This window comes from Choloepus didactylus, chromosome 24 (genome assembly GCF_015220235.1).
Source record: "Choloepus didactylus isolate mChoDid1 chromosome 24, mChoDid1.pri, whole genome shotgun sequence".
Classification (NCBI taxonomy): domain Eukaryota; kingdom Metazoa; phylum Chordata; class Mammalia; order Pilosa; family Megalonychidae; genus Choloepus; species Choloepus didactylus.
In genome coordinates, this window is record NC_051330.1 from 4,476,279 (window position 1) to 4,493,148 (window position 16,870).

Consider the following 16,870-nt stretch of genomic DNA (forward strand, 5'->3'; position numbering starts at 1 on the left):
TCATGAGCTGTTTGTTTGCTGAAGATAAATTGCTCTCCAATTTTTACTTTTAAATGCCCATACATATTTACTTTTTATCTTCTCTTTTATGTATTTCTATTTCTTTTCAATGAAATTCTATTTCTTTGCAGCTGTGTACGCAAAACTGTTTATCTGTTGGTCATGGGAAATTGTATTTCTTGACTCTAAATGTTTGTTATTGGAAACTGAATTTGTTAGAATGTTTGTTGCAGGAAACATGTGTAGCCATCTAATTTGCAATGTGAAAGTTAACACATTGTCATTGATGACTATTATTTAATCTGTAACTCAACTGTTTGGTAAATGATTTCACTGTCATTAAGGCCCTTTGCCTTGACTTTCTACTTAAATACATCTATGAAGTGTTGTTTTAAAGAATGTATAAAGCATTCCTACCAATCAATAAGAAAGACACAGGAAACCCAAGACAAAAATAAGTAAGAGATTTGAACAGAAACTTCACAGAAAAAAATAGCCATGTTCCAATATATGTATGAAGAGTCTATCAACTTGGCTAGTCATCAAGAAAACCAACTAAAAACCACATAGAGATAAAAAGCACATCTATCAGTATAATTATGAGGGTATAAAACAGATAAGCCACAGGTTATGTGAGCATAAATGATACAAATCATCTGGAAAATGGTTTGACAGTACGAACTAAAGCTGCACGGGTGCCCCTTCTATGCTATAGATATTCCATTCCTGTTCATATATCCAACAGAAATGTAAACACAAGTTTTCTAAAATACATGTTAAGTCTGATCCTAGGGTGGCATTTATATGTTGAAAAATGGAAAACAATTAAAGTCCATCAATGGTGCAATAGATAGTAAATTGATTTCTATTCATTTAATGAAATATTATGCAACGTGAAAGTGAACAAACCAAAAAACACAACTACCTGTCAACATGGATGAATCTTAGGAAGCCAGGGACAAGTGGGTGCATATTTTGTGACTCCATTTATGTAACTTTCAAAGCCAGGCCAAAACTAGTCTGTGATATAAAAAATCATAGTAAAAGTTACTTTGTGGGAGGGTGTCATGAATGGGTGGCAGAATGCGGGGACTCCTGGGGTGCCATCATCTGGGGGGGTGTATCTGTGGTCAGACTTCAGGCAAGTTCAGTTTCTCAAATCTCTTTGAGGTGTACATGGATGATTTTTTTCATTTTCTTTATCCATGTTTAAGTCATTGAAAAGTGTACGAAAAAAGCTTCAACAGTATAATTAAGGAGCATCCTTAGGCCATTACCAGGAATTGCAACCACAGAGAGTTAGTGCAGAGTGTGGTTCTGGGCCCCATTCTGGAGCCCACTGCCCAGTTGCTCATCTCCCCGATTGCTGAGGATGTTGCTTAAACATTCTGTGCCTCCCTTTCTTTATCTGCTTTATAGAGTAGAGTGGTAAGCCGAAAATTGACTCCAAATGATGAGCATGTCCTAATTCCCAGAACCTGTCAGTGCTACCTTGTGTGGTGAAAGAATCTGTGCAGATGTGGTTAAGTTCAGGATCTTGAGCTGGGGAAGATTATTATGGAATGTCCAGGGGTCCAATGTAATCATGAGGTTCCTCACACAAGGGAGACTGGAGGACTCAGAGTCAGAGGAAGGGTCCACAAGCCAAGGAGTATGGGACCATTAGGAGCAGGAAAACACAAGGAAAGGGACACTCCTAGAGCCTCCAGAAGGAAACATCCCTGCCAATACCTTGACTTTAGACCAGTGAAATGATTCAAATCTGTGCCACCCAAACTGTAAGAGAATTATTTGAGTTGTATTAAATTACTAAATCTGTGGTAATTTGTTAAGCAGCTATAGCAAACTATTCAGGGAATGTTAGCACTTTCCCTACATAGCTGCAGAAAGGATCAATCACGTAACAAATGTCAAATGCTTGGTACATACCTGCTCCTGCTGTGCAAAGACACACATTTGATTGAGGCTAGCTTTTTAAAACTAGTGGCATAACAATTGTTTATGATCCTACTTCCAGTCTAAAAAATCAGACTATTCAATTGTATATTCAATTTCTGTGCATTTGTTCTCAATTAAAAATTGTGTATTTACAAATTTTCTACAATGAAAATAAATTGTTTTTGGATCCAGAAATATTGTAAGATTTTTAATAGTGGTAAAATCTTTGAAGAAACTTAATGGAATATTTTAAGAGAGCTTGCTTGGAATTTAAGATTTGTAACTCAACCCGAAAAAAGATGTAGAACAGAGCTGCTCACTGCAGCATAACTTAAATCAGCCAAATTTGAGAAACACCCTGATGGTTTAATTCCTCAGGGAAGTCACATAATTTATGGTTTGCCAGGTAATGTCCACTGCATATTAATTATTTCAGAAAAATTTGAAATTTCAATATTCAAATATAACCATACATTGAATTAAGATGTGGTCATAATATAACAGTGTCAAAGCCAAGTGAAACAGAGATACAAAATTCTATAAAGAAAGTGATATTAATTATGTTAATTGCATAAAGATGGCTAAAAGGGGAAAACCCCAAACTATTAGTTAACTTTGGAATTCTGAAATATGGATTATTTTCTTTTTGTAATTGCATTTAATCTCTATTGAATAACGATCTGTGTTACTCATAAACTCTGGAAACATTTATAAATGAGTACAATTTATTAAGCTTATTATCACTTGTCTCATTTTGTTTTTTTTTTTTTTTTTTTTTTTTTTTTTCTTTTTGTTGGATATTTATTTTAATTTCTCTTTTAACCTTCTACTTTTGAAGGGCAACTTGGTTTACATCAGATTTTTACTACAGTGTTGAATTAAAATTTTTGTGCATTTTAAAGTACATCCATTGGGTAAATCTTAGGGAAAGGATACATGCATTAAAAATACATATGTACTATGGAAAATGTCAAACATACAGAGACATAGAATACCCATTTATCCATCACCCAGCTACAACAGTGATCAATTTTGCTGTACATGCCCTCTACTCCTTTTGTTTTCTCTTAATCTTTTTGGTCTGTCATTTCATAAATATTTTGGTATGCATCTCTAACTGATGAGAACTTTTTTCCTTTTATGTAGTCATCATGCCATTTTACACCTAACAGAATTAATGGTAATTCTTTAATACCATCTAATGCTCAGTCTATATACAGAATTTTTCTATCTCAACATTGTTGTTTTACAGTTAGTTAGAACTGGGATCCAAACCTGGGTCCACATACTGCATTAGGTTGTCATGCCTCTTAAGTTCTCTTTTATTTTTCTAACAATACCCCCTTTTAAAAAGTTTTTAAAATAGTTAGATTGTTTTGTTGGAGCAACTAGATCATTTGAGTTTTAGAATGCCCATTATTTTAGATATGGATTATTGTTTTCCTGTAGTATAATTAGATTTAGGTTCAATGTAGAGTCAGGTTCAAAATGAGGATCATTGGGTACTTTCTTTTGAATTACAACATGAGGGTCATAATATCTAATTGTTTGGCTTTTAGTGAGGCTGAGATTGAGCAGGGGGTCATGTGGAATCTACTTGACCTCTTCCTTCTAAAATTTTCATCAATCTTTCTAATGGTTTTAGCATCCACTAATGATTATAACTTAAATCCCTTGAGTCATGAAAGGGGGACTTTTCAGATTCTATCATTCCTTCTGCATTTATTAGCTGGAATTCTATGAAGAATTTCTCCTTGTAAACTTTTGGTTACCTTGAAATAGAGTTTTTATGTGAAAGGGAGGTAAACTGCATGACTCTTTCTCTATTTATCATTTTGTGGTATAGTGAGTTGGTACTCTAGCAATCACAAAAGATGACTCTTCCAGTTGCTAAAGCTGCTGAAATGCAATATACCAGAAATGGATTGACTTTTTTTTTTTTTTTTTTTTTTTTTTAACTTTCCCTTCTTTTTTCAAATCACCTGTATGAAAAAAAAAGTTAAAAAGAAAACAAACATACAATAAAAGAGCATTTCAAAGAGACCATAGCAAGGGAGTAAGAAAAAGACAACTAACCTAAGATAACTGCTTAACTTCCAACATGTTCCTACTTTACCCCAAGAAAGTTACATAATATAGCAACATTTCAGTGAACTTGTTCCTACTACAACCATCAGAAATTAACAGACCATAGTCATTTCTGGGCATCCCCAGAACGTTAAATAGCTTATCTGTTCTTCCTGGATTATTGTTCCCCCTTCCTTAATTGCTCTCTACTGCTAGTTCCCCTACATTCTACATTATAAACCATTTGTTTTACATTTTTCAAAGTTCACATTAGTGGTAGCATATAATATTTCTCTTTTTGTGCCTGGCTTATTTCGCTCAGCATTATGTCTTCAAGGTTCATCCATGTTGTCATATGTTTCACCAGATCGTTCCTTCTTACTGCCGCGTAGTATTCCATCGTGTGTATATACCACATTTTATTTATCCACTCATCTGTTGAAGGACATTTGGGTTGTTTCCATCTCTTGGCAATTGTGAATAATGCTGCTATGAACATTGGCGTGCAGATATCTGTTCGTGTCACTGCTTTCCGATCTTCCGGGTATATACCGAGGAGTGCAATCGCTGGATCGAATGGTAGCTCTATATCTAGTTTTCTAAGGAACTGCCAGACTGACTTCCAGAGTGGCTGAACCATTATACAGTCCCACCAACAATGAATAAGAGTTCCAATTTCTCCACATCCCCTCCAGCATTTGTAGTTTCCTGTTTGTTTAATGGCAGCCATTCTAACCGGTGTTAGATGGTATCTCATTGTGGTCTTAATTTGCATCTCTCTAATAGCTAGTGAAGCTGAACATTTTTTCATGTGTTTCTTGGTCATTTGTATTTCCTCTTCAGAGAACTGTCTTTTCATATCTTTTGCCCATTTTATAATTGGGCTGTCTGTACTATTGTCATTGAGTTGTAGGATTTCTTTGTATATGCAAGATATCAGTCTTTTGTCAGATACATGGTTTCCAAAAATTTTTTCCCATTGAGTTGGCTGCCTCTTTACCTTTTTGAGAAATTCCTTTGAGGTGCAGAAACTTCTAAGCTTGAGGAGTTCCCATTTATCTATTTTCTCTTTTGTTGCTTGTGCTTTGGGTGTAAAGTCTAGGAAGTGGCCTCCTAATACAAGGTCTTGAAGATGTTTTCCTACATTATCTTCTAGGAGTTTTATGGTACTTTCTTTTATATTGAGATCTTTGGTCCATTTTGAGTTAATTTTTGTGTAGGGGGTGAGGTAGGGGTCCTCTTTCATTCTTTTGGATATGGATAACCAACTCTCCCAGCCCCATTTGTTGAAAAGACCATTATGGCTCAGTTCGGTGACTTTGGGGGCCTTATCAAAGATCAGTCGGCCATAGATCTGAGGGTCTATCTCTGAATTCTCAATTCGATTCCATTGATCTATATGTCTATCTTTGTGCCAGTACCATGCTGTCTTGGCAACTGTGGCTTTATAATAAGCTTCAAAGTCAGGGAGTGTAAGTCCTCCCACTTCGTTTTTCTTTTTTAGAGTGTCTTTAGCAATTCGAGGCATCTTCCCTTTCCAAATAAATTTGATAACTAGCTTTTCCAAGTCTGCAAAGTAGGTTGTTGGAATTTTGATTGGGATTGCATTGAATCTGTAGATGAGTTTGGGTAGAATTGACATCTTAATGACATTTAGCCTTCCTATCCATGAACATGGAATATTTTTCCATCTTTTAAGGTCCCCTTCTATTTCTTTTAGTAGAGTTATGTAGTTTTCTTTGTATAGGTCTTTTACATCTTTGGTTAAGTTGATTCCTAGGTACTTGATTTTTTTAGTTGCTATTGAAAATGGTATCTTTTTCTTGAGTGTCTCTTCAGTTTGTTCATTTCTAGCATATAGAAACATTACTGACTTATGTGCATTAATCTTGTATCCCGCTACTTTGCTAAATTTGTTTATTAGCTCTAGTAGGTGTATCGTTGATTTCTCAGGGTTTTCTAGATATAAGATCATATCATCTGCAAACAATGACAGTTTTACTTCTTCTTTTCCAATTTGGATGCCTTTTATTTCTTTGTCTTGCCGGATTGCCCTGGCTAGCACTTCCAGCACAATGTTGAATAACAGTGGTGACAGCGGGCATCCTTGTCTTGTTCCTGATCTTAGAGGGAAGGCTTTCAGTCTCTCACCATTGAGTACTATGCTGGCTGTGGGTTTTTCATATATGCTCTTTATCATGTTGAGGAAGTTTCCTTCAATTCCTACCTTTTGAAGTGTTTTTATCAAAAAGGGATGTTGGATTTTGTCAAATGCTTTTTCAGCATCTATTGAGATGATCAATTGATTTTTCCCTTTCGAGTTTTTAATGTGTTGTAATACATTGATTGTTTTTCTGATGTTGAACCATCCTTGCATGCCTGGAATGAACCCCACTTGGTCATGGTGTATGATTTTTTTAATGTGTCTTTGGATTCGATTTGCAAGTATTTTGTTGAGGATTTTTGCATCTATATTCATTAGGGAGATTGGCCGGTAGTTTTCCTTTTTTGTAGCATCTTTGCCTGGTTTTGGTATTAGATTGATGTTAGCTTCATAAAATGAGTTAGGTAGTGTTCCATTTTTTTCAATGTTTTGAAAGAGTTTGAGTAAGATTGGTGTCAGTTCTTTCTGGAAAGTTTGGTAGAATTCCCCTGTGAAGCCATCTGGCCCTGGGCATTTATTTGTGGGAAGATTTTTGATGACTGATTGGATCTCTTTGCTTGTGATGGGTTGGTTGAGGTCTTCTATTTCTTCTCTGGTCAGTCTAGGTTGTTCATATGTTTCCAGGAAATTGTCCATTTCTTCTACATTATCCAGTTTGTTGCCATACAGTTGTTCATAATATCCTCTTATAATTTTTTTAATTTCTTCAGGATCTGCAGTTATGTCACCTTTTTCATTCATTATTTTGTTTATATGGGTCTTCTCTCTTTTTGATTTTGTCAGTCTAGCTAGGGGCTTGTCAATCTTGTTGATCTTCTCAAAGAACCAACTTTTGGTGATATTTATCCTTTCTATTGTTTTTTTGTTCTCTATGTCATTTATTTCTGCTTTAATCCTTGTTATTTCTTTTCTTCTACTTGGTTTAGGATTGGTTTGCTGTTCATTTTCTAGCTTCTTCAGTTGATCCATTAGTTCTTTGATTTTGGCTCTTTCTTCCTTTTTAATATATGCGTTTAGTGCTATAAATTTCCCCCTTAGCACTGCTTTTGCTGCATCCCATAGGTTTTGGTATGTTGTGTTCTCATTTTCATTCGTCTCTATATATTTAGCAATTTCTCTTGCTATTTCTTCTTTAACCCACTGATTGTTTAGGAGTGTGTTGTTTAACCTCCAGGTATTTGTGAATTTTCTAAGTCTCTGATGGTTATTGACTTCTAATTGTATTCCATTGTGGTCAGAGAATGTGCTTTGAATAATTTCAATCTTTTTAAATTTATTGAGGCTTGTTTTATGTCCCAGCATATGATCTATTCTGGAGAAAGTTCCGTGAGCACTAGAAAAGTATGTGTATCCTGGTGATTTGGGATGTAATGTCCTGTAGATGTCTGTTAAATCTAATTCATTTATCAGATTGTTTAGGTTTTCAATTTCCTTATTGGTCTTCTGTCTGGTTGATCTATCTATAGGAGAGAGTGATGTGTTGAAGTCTCCCACAATTATTGTGGAAACATCAATTGCTTCCTTTAGTTTTGCCAATGTTTCTCTCATGTATTTTGTGGCACCTTGATTGGGTGCATAGACATTTACGATTGTTATTTCTTCTTGCTGAATTGCCCCTTTTATTAGTATGTAGTGGCCTTCTTTGTCTCTCAAAACATCCCTGCATTTGAAGTCTATTTTATCTGAGATTAATATTGCTACACCTGCTTTCTTTTGGCTTTAGCTTGCATGAAATATTTTTTTCCATCCTTTCACTTTCAATTTCTTTGTGTCCCTGTGTCTAAGATGAGTCTCTTGTATGCAACATATTGATGGTTCATTTTTTTTGATCCATTCTGCGAATCTATATCTTTTAATTGGGGAGTTTAATCCATTTGCATTCAACGTTAAAACCGTGAAGGCATTTCTTGAATCGGCCATCTTATCCTTTGGGTTATGTTTGCCATATTTTTCCCTCTCTCTATTAATATCCTTTATTGTACCCATACCGAATGTCTTTAGTACTGAACCTTTCTCCAAGTCTCTCTGTCCTGTCTTTGTTTCTCTGTCTGTAGGGCTCCCTTTAGTATCTCCAGTAGGGCAGGTCTCTTGTTAGCAAATTCTCTCAGCATTTCTTTGTCTGTGAAAAATTTAAGCTCTCCCTCAAATTTGAAGGAGAGCTTTGCTGGATAAAGTATTCTTGGCTGGAAATTCCTCTCTCTCAGAATTTTAAATATATCGTGCCATTGCCTTCTCGCCTCCATGGTGGCTGCTGAGTAGTCACTACTTAGTCTTATGCTGTTTCCTTTGTATGTGGTGAATTGCTTTTCTCTTGCTGCTTTCAGAACTTGCTCCTTCTCTTCTATGTTTGACAGTGTGATCAGTATATGTCTCGGAGTGGGTTTTTTTGGATTTATTCTATTTGGAGTTCGCTGAGCATTTATGATTTGTGTATTTATGTTGTTTAGAAGATTTGGGAAGTTTTCCCCAACAATTTCTTTGAATACTCTTCCTAGACCTTTACCCTTTTCTTCCCCTTCTGGGACACCAATGAGTCTTATATTCGGATGCTTCATATTATCTATCATATCCCTGAGGTCCATTTCGAGTTTTTCAATTTTTTTCCCCATTCTTTCTTTTATGCTTTCATTTTCCATTCTGTCATCTTCCAGGTCACTGATTCGTTGTTCAACTTCCTCTAGTCTTGTACTATGAGTGTCCAGAATCTTTTTAATTTGGTCAACAGTTTCTTTAATTTCCATAAGATCATCCATTTTTTTATTTAGTCTTGCAATGTCTTCTTTATGCTCTTCTAGGGTCTTCTTGATTTCCTTCATATCCCGTACTAGGGTCTCATTGTTCATCTTTAGTTCTTTGAGTAGCTGCTCTAGGTGTGTCTCTTCTGGTCTTTTGATTTGGGTGCTTGGGCTTGGGTTATCCATATCGTCTGGTTTTTTCATATGCTTTATAATTTTCTGTTGTTTTTGGCCTCGTGGCATTTGCTGTCCTTGATAGGGATCTTTTAGGGTTTGTAGACCAGTTGAAGTCCTTATCTCTAGTTTATCAGATCTACAGCTTCGTGGAGTACACTTTCTCTAACTAACCAGCAGGTGGCGTCCACGAGCCACCTGTTCTCCACAAGCCAGATCTCCCCTGCTTAGCCTTTTTGGTGAGTGGGGGAGTGAGTCTTGTGGGGCCCAATTGGTGTCCCAAGCTTGCGTGTGTAGTTGGTGTTGCCTGCCCTGTATGTGGGGCGTGTTTCTGGGCAGTCGGGGAGGGGGGTGGCCCTAACAATCAAATCTCCCTGATGATCCTAGAGTTTTAAAGCTACTGCAATAGTCTAATCCTTCAGTTCAGTCCTGCCACAGTTTGTCTCTGCCACTGACCCACAAGTCTTTGGTATTGGCGTATGGCTCCTGAGACTTGCAAGTGGGCCCCTCTTCCAGGCTGTGCACCCCGGGTCCTCTGTTGAGGGATGACTGTGCTATGTCACAGGTGAGTGCCGTCCCCCCAGGGCAGTTCTGGGCTGCTGGGCTGTGTTGGGAGGCTCCCAGTCTGCTCAAATGATGGCTGAATGGGGCTCTGTTAATTCACACTGCTCCCCCTTCCCAGCTCTGGGACATTCAGCTGAGGTTGCAGGGAAGGCTATTGTCCACGCCCAGTTTTGTGGTGTGTGCCTGTTATTTGAAGCACTTCCGTCACACTGGGTTGTCTGGGGCAGCTCTGGGCTATGGGGCTGGCGATGGGCAGGAGTGTTTCCTGTCCACCAGGATGGTGGCTGTGAGTGGACACCCCCCTTTTCTTGGGAAGTTGTGTTGTTTAGTGAATTTTCTCATCCACTGGATTATTGCCTTTTGTCTCAGAGCTCTCTTATTTCTGCTCTTGACTTGACGTGCCCAAATTTCAATTCTTTGAAGCTTTCTGTATTGAGCTTCTTAGAGTAATTGTTTTAGAAAAAGCAAAAAGGATTTAAAAAAAAACAAAAAAAAAAAACAAAAAAAAAAACAAAAAAAAAAACGGCCCTCCTCAGAGATCTAATGGGTTATTGAAATGCTAATAGACAAAGCAACCAGGGCCATTAAGGAAAGGTGCCCTGGGCAGAGAGATCAGCCTTGCTTCGGGATTTGCATATGCGCCTCAAGGCCTGATCTCCGCCCTTCCCCTTTCTGTGTTCACCAGAACTCCAAAAATCCTCTGCTTTTACTTTGGAGCTTCTCGTGTTGTTTTCCTTCTATGCCCGTCTCCTCTCTGCTGGGCTGGCTGCTCTCAGAGTCTCTGGTGTCTGGCCTCAGTCTATCTATGGTTGGAGTTTGAATCAGTAGAATGAGTTTCCGATGAGAGCAGCCACTGCAATTCTCCCTTCTCCTTCCTGGAGCTGACAGCCCCTCCTCCCCCGGGACTGAGCCTGGCAGGGAGGGGCGCGGGTCCCCTGGCCGCAAAAACTTACAGATTTCGCTGATCTCAGCAGTTCCACGTTTTCATGAGTGTTGTATGAAGTATGCCCAAAGACAGATTGCTCTGTGGTGTCCAGTCCACGCAGTTCCTGGCTTTTTACCTACTTTCCTGGAGGAGTAACTAAAACATACAGCTCACCAGTCTGCCATCTTGCCCCGCCTCCGGATTGACTTTTATAATGGGGGTTTATTAGTTCACAAATTCTACAGTTCTAAGGCCATGAAAATGTCCCAGTTAAGGCATCAACAGGATGATACCTTCTCTGAAGAAAGGCCGATGGCATCCAGGGTTCCTCTGTCACATGGGAAGGCACATGGCAACATTTGCTGGCCCTTCTCTCCTGGGTTCTGGTTTCAAAATGACTCCCCAAAATGCCTCTGGGAGTTTCTCCCTTATCTTCTCTGAGCCTCATTTTGTTTTAAGTTGCACTCGTTTCTCTTACAACAAGATGATGATATAATTTCTATGTGTTTGAAAATGGTTACCATTTCTGTTTCATCAAACTATCAGGGGAACTTCCTGGAGAAGTCATCGCTGGCGATTAGTAGAAACCTTTTCTTCCTTTGGAGTTAATGTGATTTAGGTAATTAGGAATGTCTACAGAATCACATGTTGCAATTGATCAAAGACTAAAGACAGAGTCCTCCAGGATTGTGCCCACGGAGGCCACCCCAGTCCTTGAGGGGTTCATGGTGGAGAGCTCATCCTTCAAGTTCGCTGTCACCAGAACATACATGCTAGACTCAGCTACATCTGCTGCTCTTCAGGAAAAGTCATCGGGTCCTGTAAGTGATACAGTTTGTGTTCCTTTCTGCAGAAAAGCAACCTGGTGCTTCAGTATGAACCTAGGAGGGAAATGAGAAGGACAAGCCTTTAATTCAGTGAGAAGACTCTAAAAGAAGTGTCTTACTGGAATAGAGTTCCTTCTTGAATGGAGTATTATATATACATCTTTCTGTGGCCTGGTAAGAAAGCAAAATTTATTTTCTGATATATATATCCTATAAAATAAGTTAATATTTATTGTTTTCATATCTAAGCTAATTTTTAGACTCAAGGATACAATAGAGAATGTTCTTGTTACACATATTATCATATCTGAAACTGACAGCCACTTGATTAATTAGGATGTACAAAAATTCTGCATCTCTACTTGTTCATGTGGAAATAAAAGACTATGGTTTGAGGTGACTCGTGAAGTACCTTGAAAGGGACGGAAGGGAGAAAAACCAAGTGATGACTAACTTCAGACCTTGAGGATTTTCCTCTGGGTGGCGATGTGTTCCATCAATAACATTTTCCAGGAAAGTCTGATTTAAAATGTGATTTAAAGGAAAAAACTTTTTTCCTCTGAAAAATAGAGAGATTTTACACATGGCAAGGTTTTTCTTTTCTATTCCTTTCCTTTCCTTCCTTTTTCTTTTTGGTTAAAATGAATCTCAGATGCTCTCAATCAGGAAAGTGATACATGAGATATGTTTGGTAGAACTTAAGTGTAGCAGAGAGAGAGAAACAAAACCTGCTTCTTTCACGAAGCACAGCTCATCATTTTGGATGCTATATGCTCACTGGAGAAATGGGTTCCTTGCCTTCATATAGTGTAAACATTTATAATCTGAAATTCATGACAAATCCTATGGCTGTTTGTTCCGGGACAGTTTGGTTTTGAAAATATCAGACCACCATTTAAATTGATTGCTTTTCAAGTGACCTAATCAGTTTTTTAAATTTTTGTTTGTCTTACATAGGCCCATTGGTACTCAATATCTGTGCCACCCGTTTCCTATAAAATTACAACATTGATTTGGTTAAAGAAAGTTTCTGCTGGCATCTTTACGGGCTGAGTGTCTTTGTTGCAGTGTCTATGGGAGGTGCCTTATGGAGACTGAACTTCTGTTTGTCTTTCTATCTAGTCTTTCTACCAAGTCATCTCTGTAGATTGAACTATACGGCTAAGAAATGCAACATCCACTATTGATTTCACTCTCCAGGGGTAATTCTTCGATAGAGTCACCCTGAAAACTCATTTCTATCTGACTACTGTTTACATGATCACACTACTTGGAAATGACCTGCCAACTGTTCTGCTCTGGACAGAGTTCTCAGTTGCAAACTCTCACTTACCAAGCACTCACAGGCAGGAGTCTTTCACCATTACTGTCCCTAAAGTGGTTTCACTTCATTGGTATGCATAAAATATACTTCATTCATTCACTAAGGAATCACAAAGTAGTGCCTCCTGTTCTATACATTGTGGAATTACCCAGAGTTTATTTTCCTTCCACCCTTGTCCAAAACTTACTTCCTGATTTTCGTTTGAGACATTGTGGTATATCAATAGATGGGTTTCATTTGTTTGGGCACATATATATTTTCTGTTAATGCCCTCAACATTATTCCTGATGTCTGATGAATTTCACATTATTTCATTTGCTATTTTCTTTTCTTTCTTATTTGAATTTTTGAAGCAGTGTCTGTAGTCTACTTTCTGAGTACTTGGATATCTGAGAAGGCCTCTTTGCTGCCTTCCTTTTGGATGTGTTAGCACTCTGGGTCTCCAATTTTTCTTTCAGGATTTCTGGATGTTGCTTCACTGTCTTTTGGAATTCACTAAAGGGATTTTGAAGAAGGTTGAGAATTCTTTATTTTTTCTTTATCTACTTAGAAAATTATTTTCTGTTCCAAGGAAAGTTAGTCTCTTAAATACTGCTCTAGTTATTTATTAATGATCAGTTATCATTTAAGTTGATCTGCCCTTTATTTTTGGCCAGTGCTGTGGTGATTATTTGAAAGAATCAAGAGAGGAGAATTGATTCACCCATGCTCTCGAGCAATTTAGAGGGTATAGTGGGAATCCAATTCATGTACTAATACACAGACGTTTTTCAGTGAAAATTCATTCTTGATGCTAGAAATAAACTCTTATGGCATGGATTGCCTCTGATGGCAGGAAAGAAAATGCCATGTTAACTATGTATGAATGATATATATTTATAATATGCATATATATATGTATATATATACATGCACATAAATGTGTATATTATATATATGATCAGGGAACCATTTCATGCAGTATGTGTGAATATGTGCACGTGTGTGCATATTTAATAAAGCTTCATTTTGTCATCCAGGTAAAGTCCTTCCAATCTATCACCCAAATATGTGGCTCGCCAATCAGACCCTGGGTGGTAACTTTTACCTGTTGGGAATCTTCAGCCAAAGCTCACATGCTGGCCTGCTCTGCTCACTCATCTTTGGTATATTTTTGATGGCTGTGACTGGGAATATCATCTTGATCCTTCTGATCCACATGGAGCCCTGTCTGCACACTCCCATGTACTTCTTCATCAACCAGCTCTCCCTCATGGACCTGATGTATATTTCTGTCACTGTGCCCAAAATGCTGGTGAACCAGCTGGCCAAAGTAAGAGCCATCTCCGTCCTTGGGTGTGGGACCCAGATGTTCTTCTACCTACTGTTGGGGGGTGCAGAGTGCTGCCTGTTGGGCGCCATGGCCTATGACCGGTATGTGGCCATCTGCCATCCTCTCCGCTACTCTGTCCTCATGAACCACAGGGTCTGTATCCTCCTGGCATCGGGCTGCTGGCTCGTTGGTTCCATAGACGGCCTCATGCTCACTCCGATCACCATGACATTACCCTTCTGCAGATCCCGGGAGATTCGTCACTTCTTCTGTGAGGTGCCTGCCCTGTTGAAGCTCTCCTGCTTAAACACCTCACTCTATGAGCTATCTATGTATTTTTGCTGTGTCATCATGCTCCTCATCCCCGTGACAATCATTTCAGGCTCTTACTACTTCATCATCCTCACCATCCACAGGATGAAATCAACAGAGGGCAGGAAGAAGGCCTTTGCCACCTGTTCCTCCCACATTACAGTTGTCATCCTCTTTTACGGAGCTGGCATCTACACCTACATGCTCCCCAGCTCCTGCCACACCCCTGAGAAGGACATGATCGTGTCCTTCTTCTACACCATCCTTACACCTGTGCTGAACCCTATCATTTACAGCCTCAGGAATAAAGATGTCACAGGGGCTCTGAGGAAAATGCTGAGAGCAGGGCAAGTGTCATACTGAAGTGGGAAGGGATCTAATTAGTCCTTTCTCCCTTAATGCCTCCATCTTAACTTTAGGTGCCATTCCATGAAACAACCAGCCTCTCCAGGTGGCATCTGGCTCTGCGAGTTGTACTTGAGATGATTTCAGGCTAATTTTCCTCTCTCACATTATCAGTTTCTCATGTTTAGATTATGCTCACATATATCCCTTTTCTCACAGTGTTAAACTTTATACCATCCCCTTTAGTCAATCTCTTTTAGTAGATTAAACTTAAATGTGAAAATAAGTGTGTGCTTATGATCCTTGAGCACTTTTCCATTACAGTAGATGTTTAAGTTTAGACAGCATCATGGGCTCAGTGATCATTATGAAATAGTGATCACCACATTTTGTGATTGGTTCTGAGCATTTGCTCTGTGCTAAACACTTCATTCACTACCTCATTTGTTCTTCCGTGGGGAAGCTAAGGTTGCTCTCATTTCACAGGTAACAAAACAGACGTAAAGGCTTGCGTTGATGCACCTGCTCAATGCATGGGCTCCTCCAGGTCTAGGGATCAATTCAGACCACAGGGCATCTTATACATTGGGACCAGCCTGTTGACTAATGGCAAGAATTCCCAGCATTTGGGACAAATTTAAAACAGTCAGGATCTCAGACAACATAGATTTACAACTTGGATTTTTCTTCCAGCAATATTTCAGGAATGTGCTCTCAAATGCACTCCCTTTTCCTAACAATATTGATGTAGAAAAAAAAGAGAGAAAGCCCAACTTTTCAACATTAGGAATGAAAACAAGACAGCAGTATAGATTTTAATGACATCCAAAATAGAGTTATAATATATTAGATGCTTATGAGCTTTAGGTTATCTGACCAACAATATCCAGAAATTGTCCTCCTAAACACCTAGTATTTTTCGCCATTCACTGAAAATTAAAGCTCCAATTTTGGACTGTATCAAATAAATATACAATTAGATTATTAGAAATATAGTCAATGGTTCTAATATATCATAAGCCACTTTATGACATTATTTTGCCTATTTGGTTGGAAAGAAGAAAGTCTTTGAAAAACACAATTGAAAAACTCACCCTAAAACCTGAGTACTACTATTTATATGGAAAATCAAAGTTGTTATTAGAGTCTTTCTTACCAAAGTACCCCCACAACCTGAGAGCTTCAACATTTAACTCTTCCAAATATTTAAGGAAGAAATCACATCAATGATAACATTTTCTAGAGAATAGAGAAAACATTTTCAGAATAACTCAGTTCCAAAATGTGAAACAGCATCACAGGAAAGGATAATTAAAGACCACTCTTTCCCATGAACTTTCATGCAAAATTCATAAAATAATATTAGAGACAAAATCCAGCATTATGTAGAAGGACAATTAAATACAAACCATGGTGGCTTAGGGAAAGACAAAAGGCTGATGTCTTTGATGAAAGCATGGAATTTGGAAACCAAAATGTGGACACCAGGAGTGCGCATTGTTGCTAGGATGTCAGTGCTTCTCATTCTCTGTGTAGAGAGCTTGGAAATAGATTTATACACATATATGTATCTGTTTTTACATCTATCCATATATGTTTATTTATTGCATCTTCAGGGTGGCTGGGGCCATCCTGCTTAGGGAGAACTTGTGTTCAATTTTGTTCCATGAGTTGCCATGTAGCAGCTACCCTACCCAGGGAATGTTCTTTTCATCATGCAGGGAAATTAAACAAGTCAATTATACCTTTAAAGCTGACAGTCAGAAATGACAGATATTATATATACCCATAATCAATGGGTGAATGCAAGTCAGATAATGTCCTAGTCTAAAGTCAATGGGGTAGGGAAGAAAGCATGGCAAGGAAAGGGAGGTAAGAACAAGTCTCCTCAAGACCATTAAACATATAACATGATGCTCAACTACATAAATTGAGAAATAGAAAATAAAGTTATGGTGAGATGCTATTACAGACCCAACAGATTGGAAAAATTAAAATGGCAGAAAATAACCATGAAACAAGTTGAACTTTCAAATATTGCTGGTGGTAGTGTAAGCTGCAATATGTTAGCAGTATCTACTAATGTTGAATAGATGTATACCATATTACTGGCAGAGATACTATATCCCAGTTTACACCTCTTTCCCAGCATCCTTTCTCTCCTTATATCACTCTTAAGTATC

At 38.2% G+C, this 16,870-nt stretch overlaps 1 protein-coding gene and 1 pseudogene across 1 annotated transcript; one reads left to right on the forward strand and one right to left on the reverse strand.

Moving 5' to 3' along the window:
- The window catches only part of LOC119519792, a 37,690-nt pseudogene that overhangs the window by 11,886 nt on the left and 8,934 nt on the right, over positions 1 to 16,870 (reverse strand).
- Positions 13,767 to 14,705, forward strand: LOC119519697 (olfactory receptor 2T10-like). Its single transcript, XM_037817455.1, has one exon. The coding sequence runs from the start codon at positions 13,767 to 13,769 to the stop codon at positions 14,703 to 14,705; it is 939 nt and encodes a 312-aa protein (XP_037673383.1).

Excerpts from the sequence above, each read along its gene's own strand:
- LOC119519697 (XM_037817455.1), top strand. The coding sequence starts at position 13,767 with ATGTGGCTCGCCAATCAGACCCTGGGTGGTAACTTTTACCTGTTGGGA.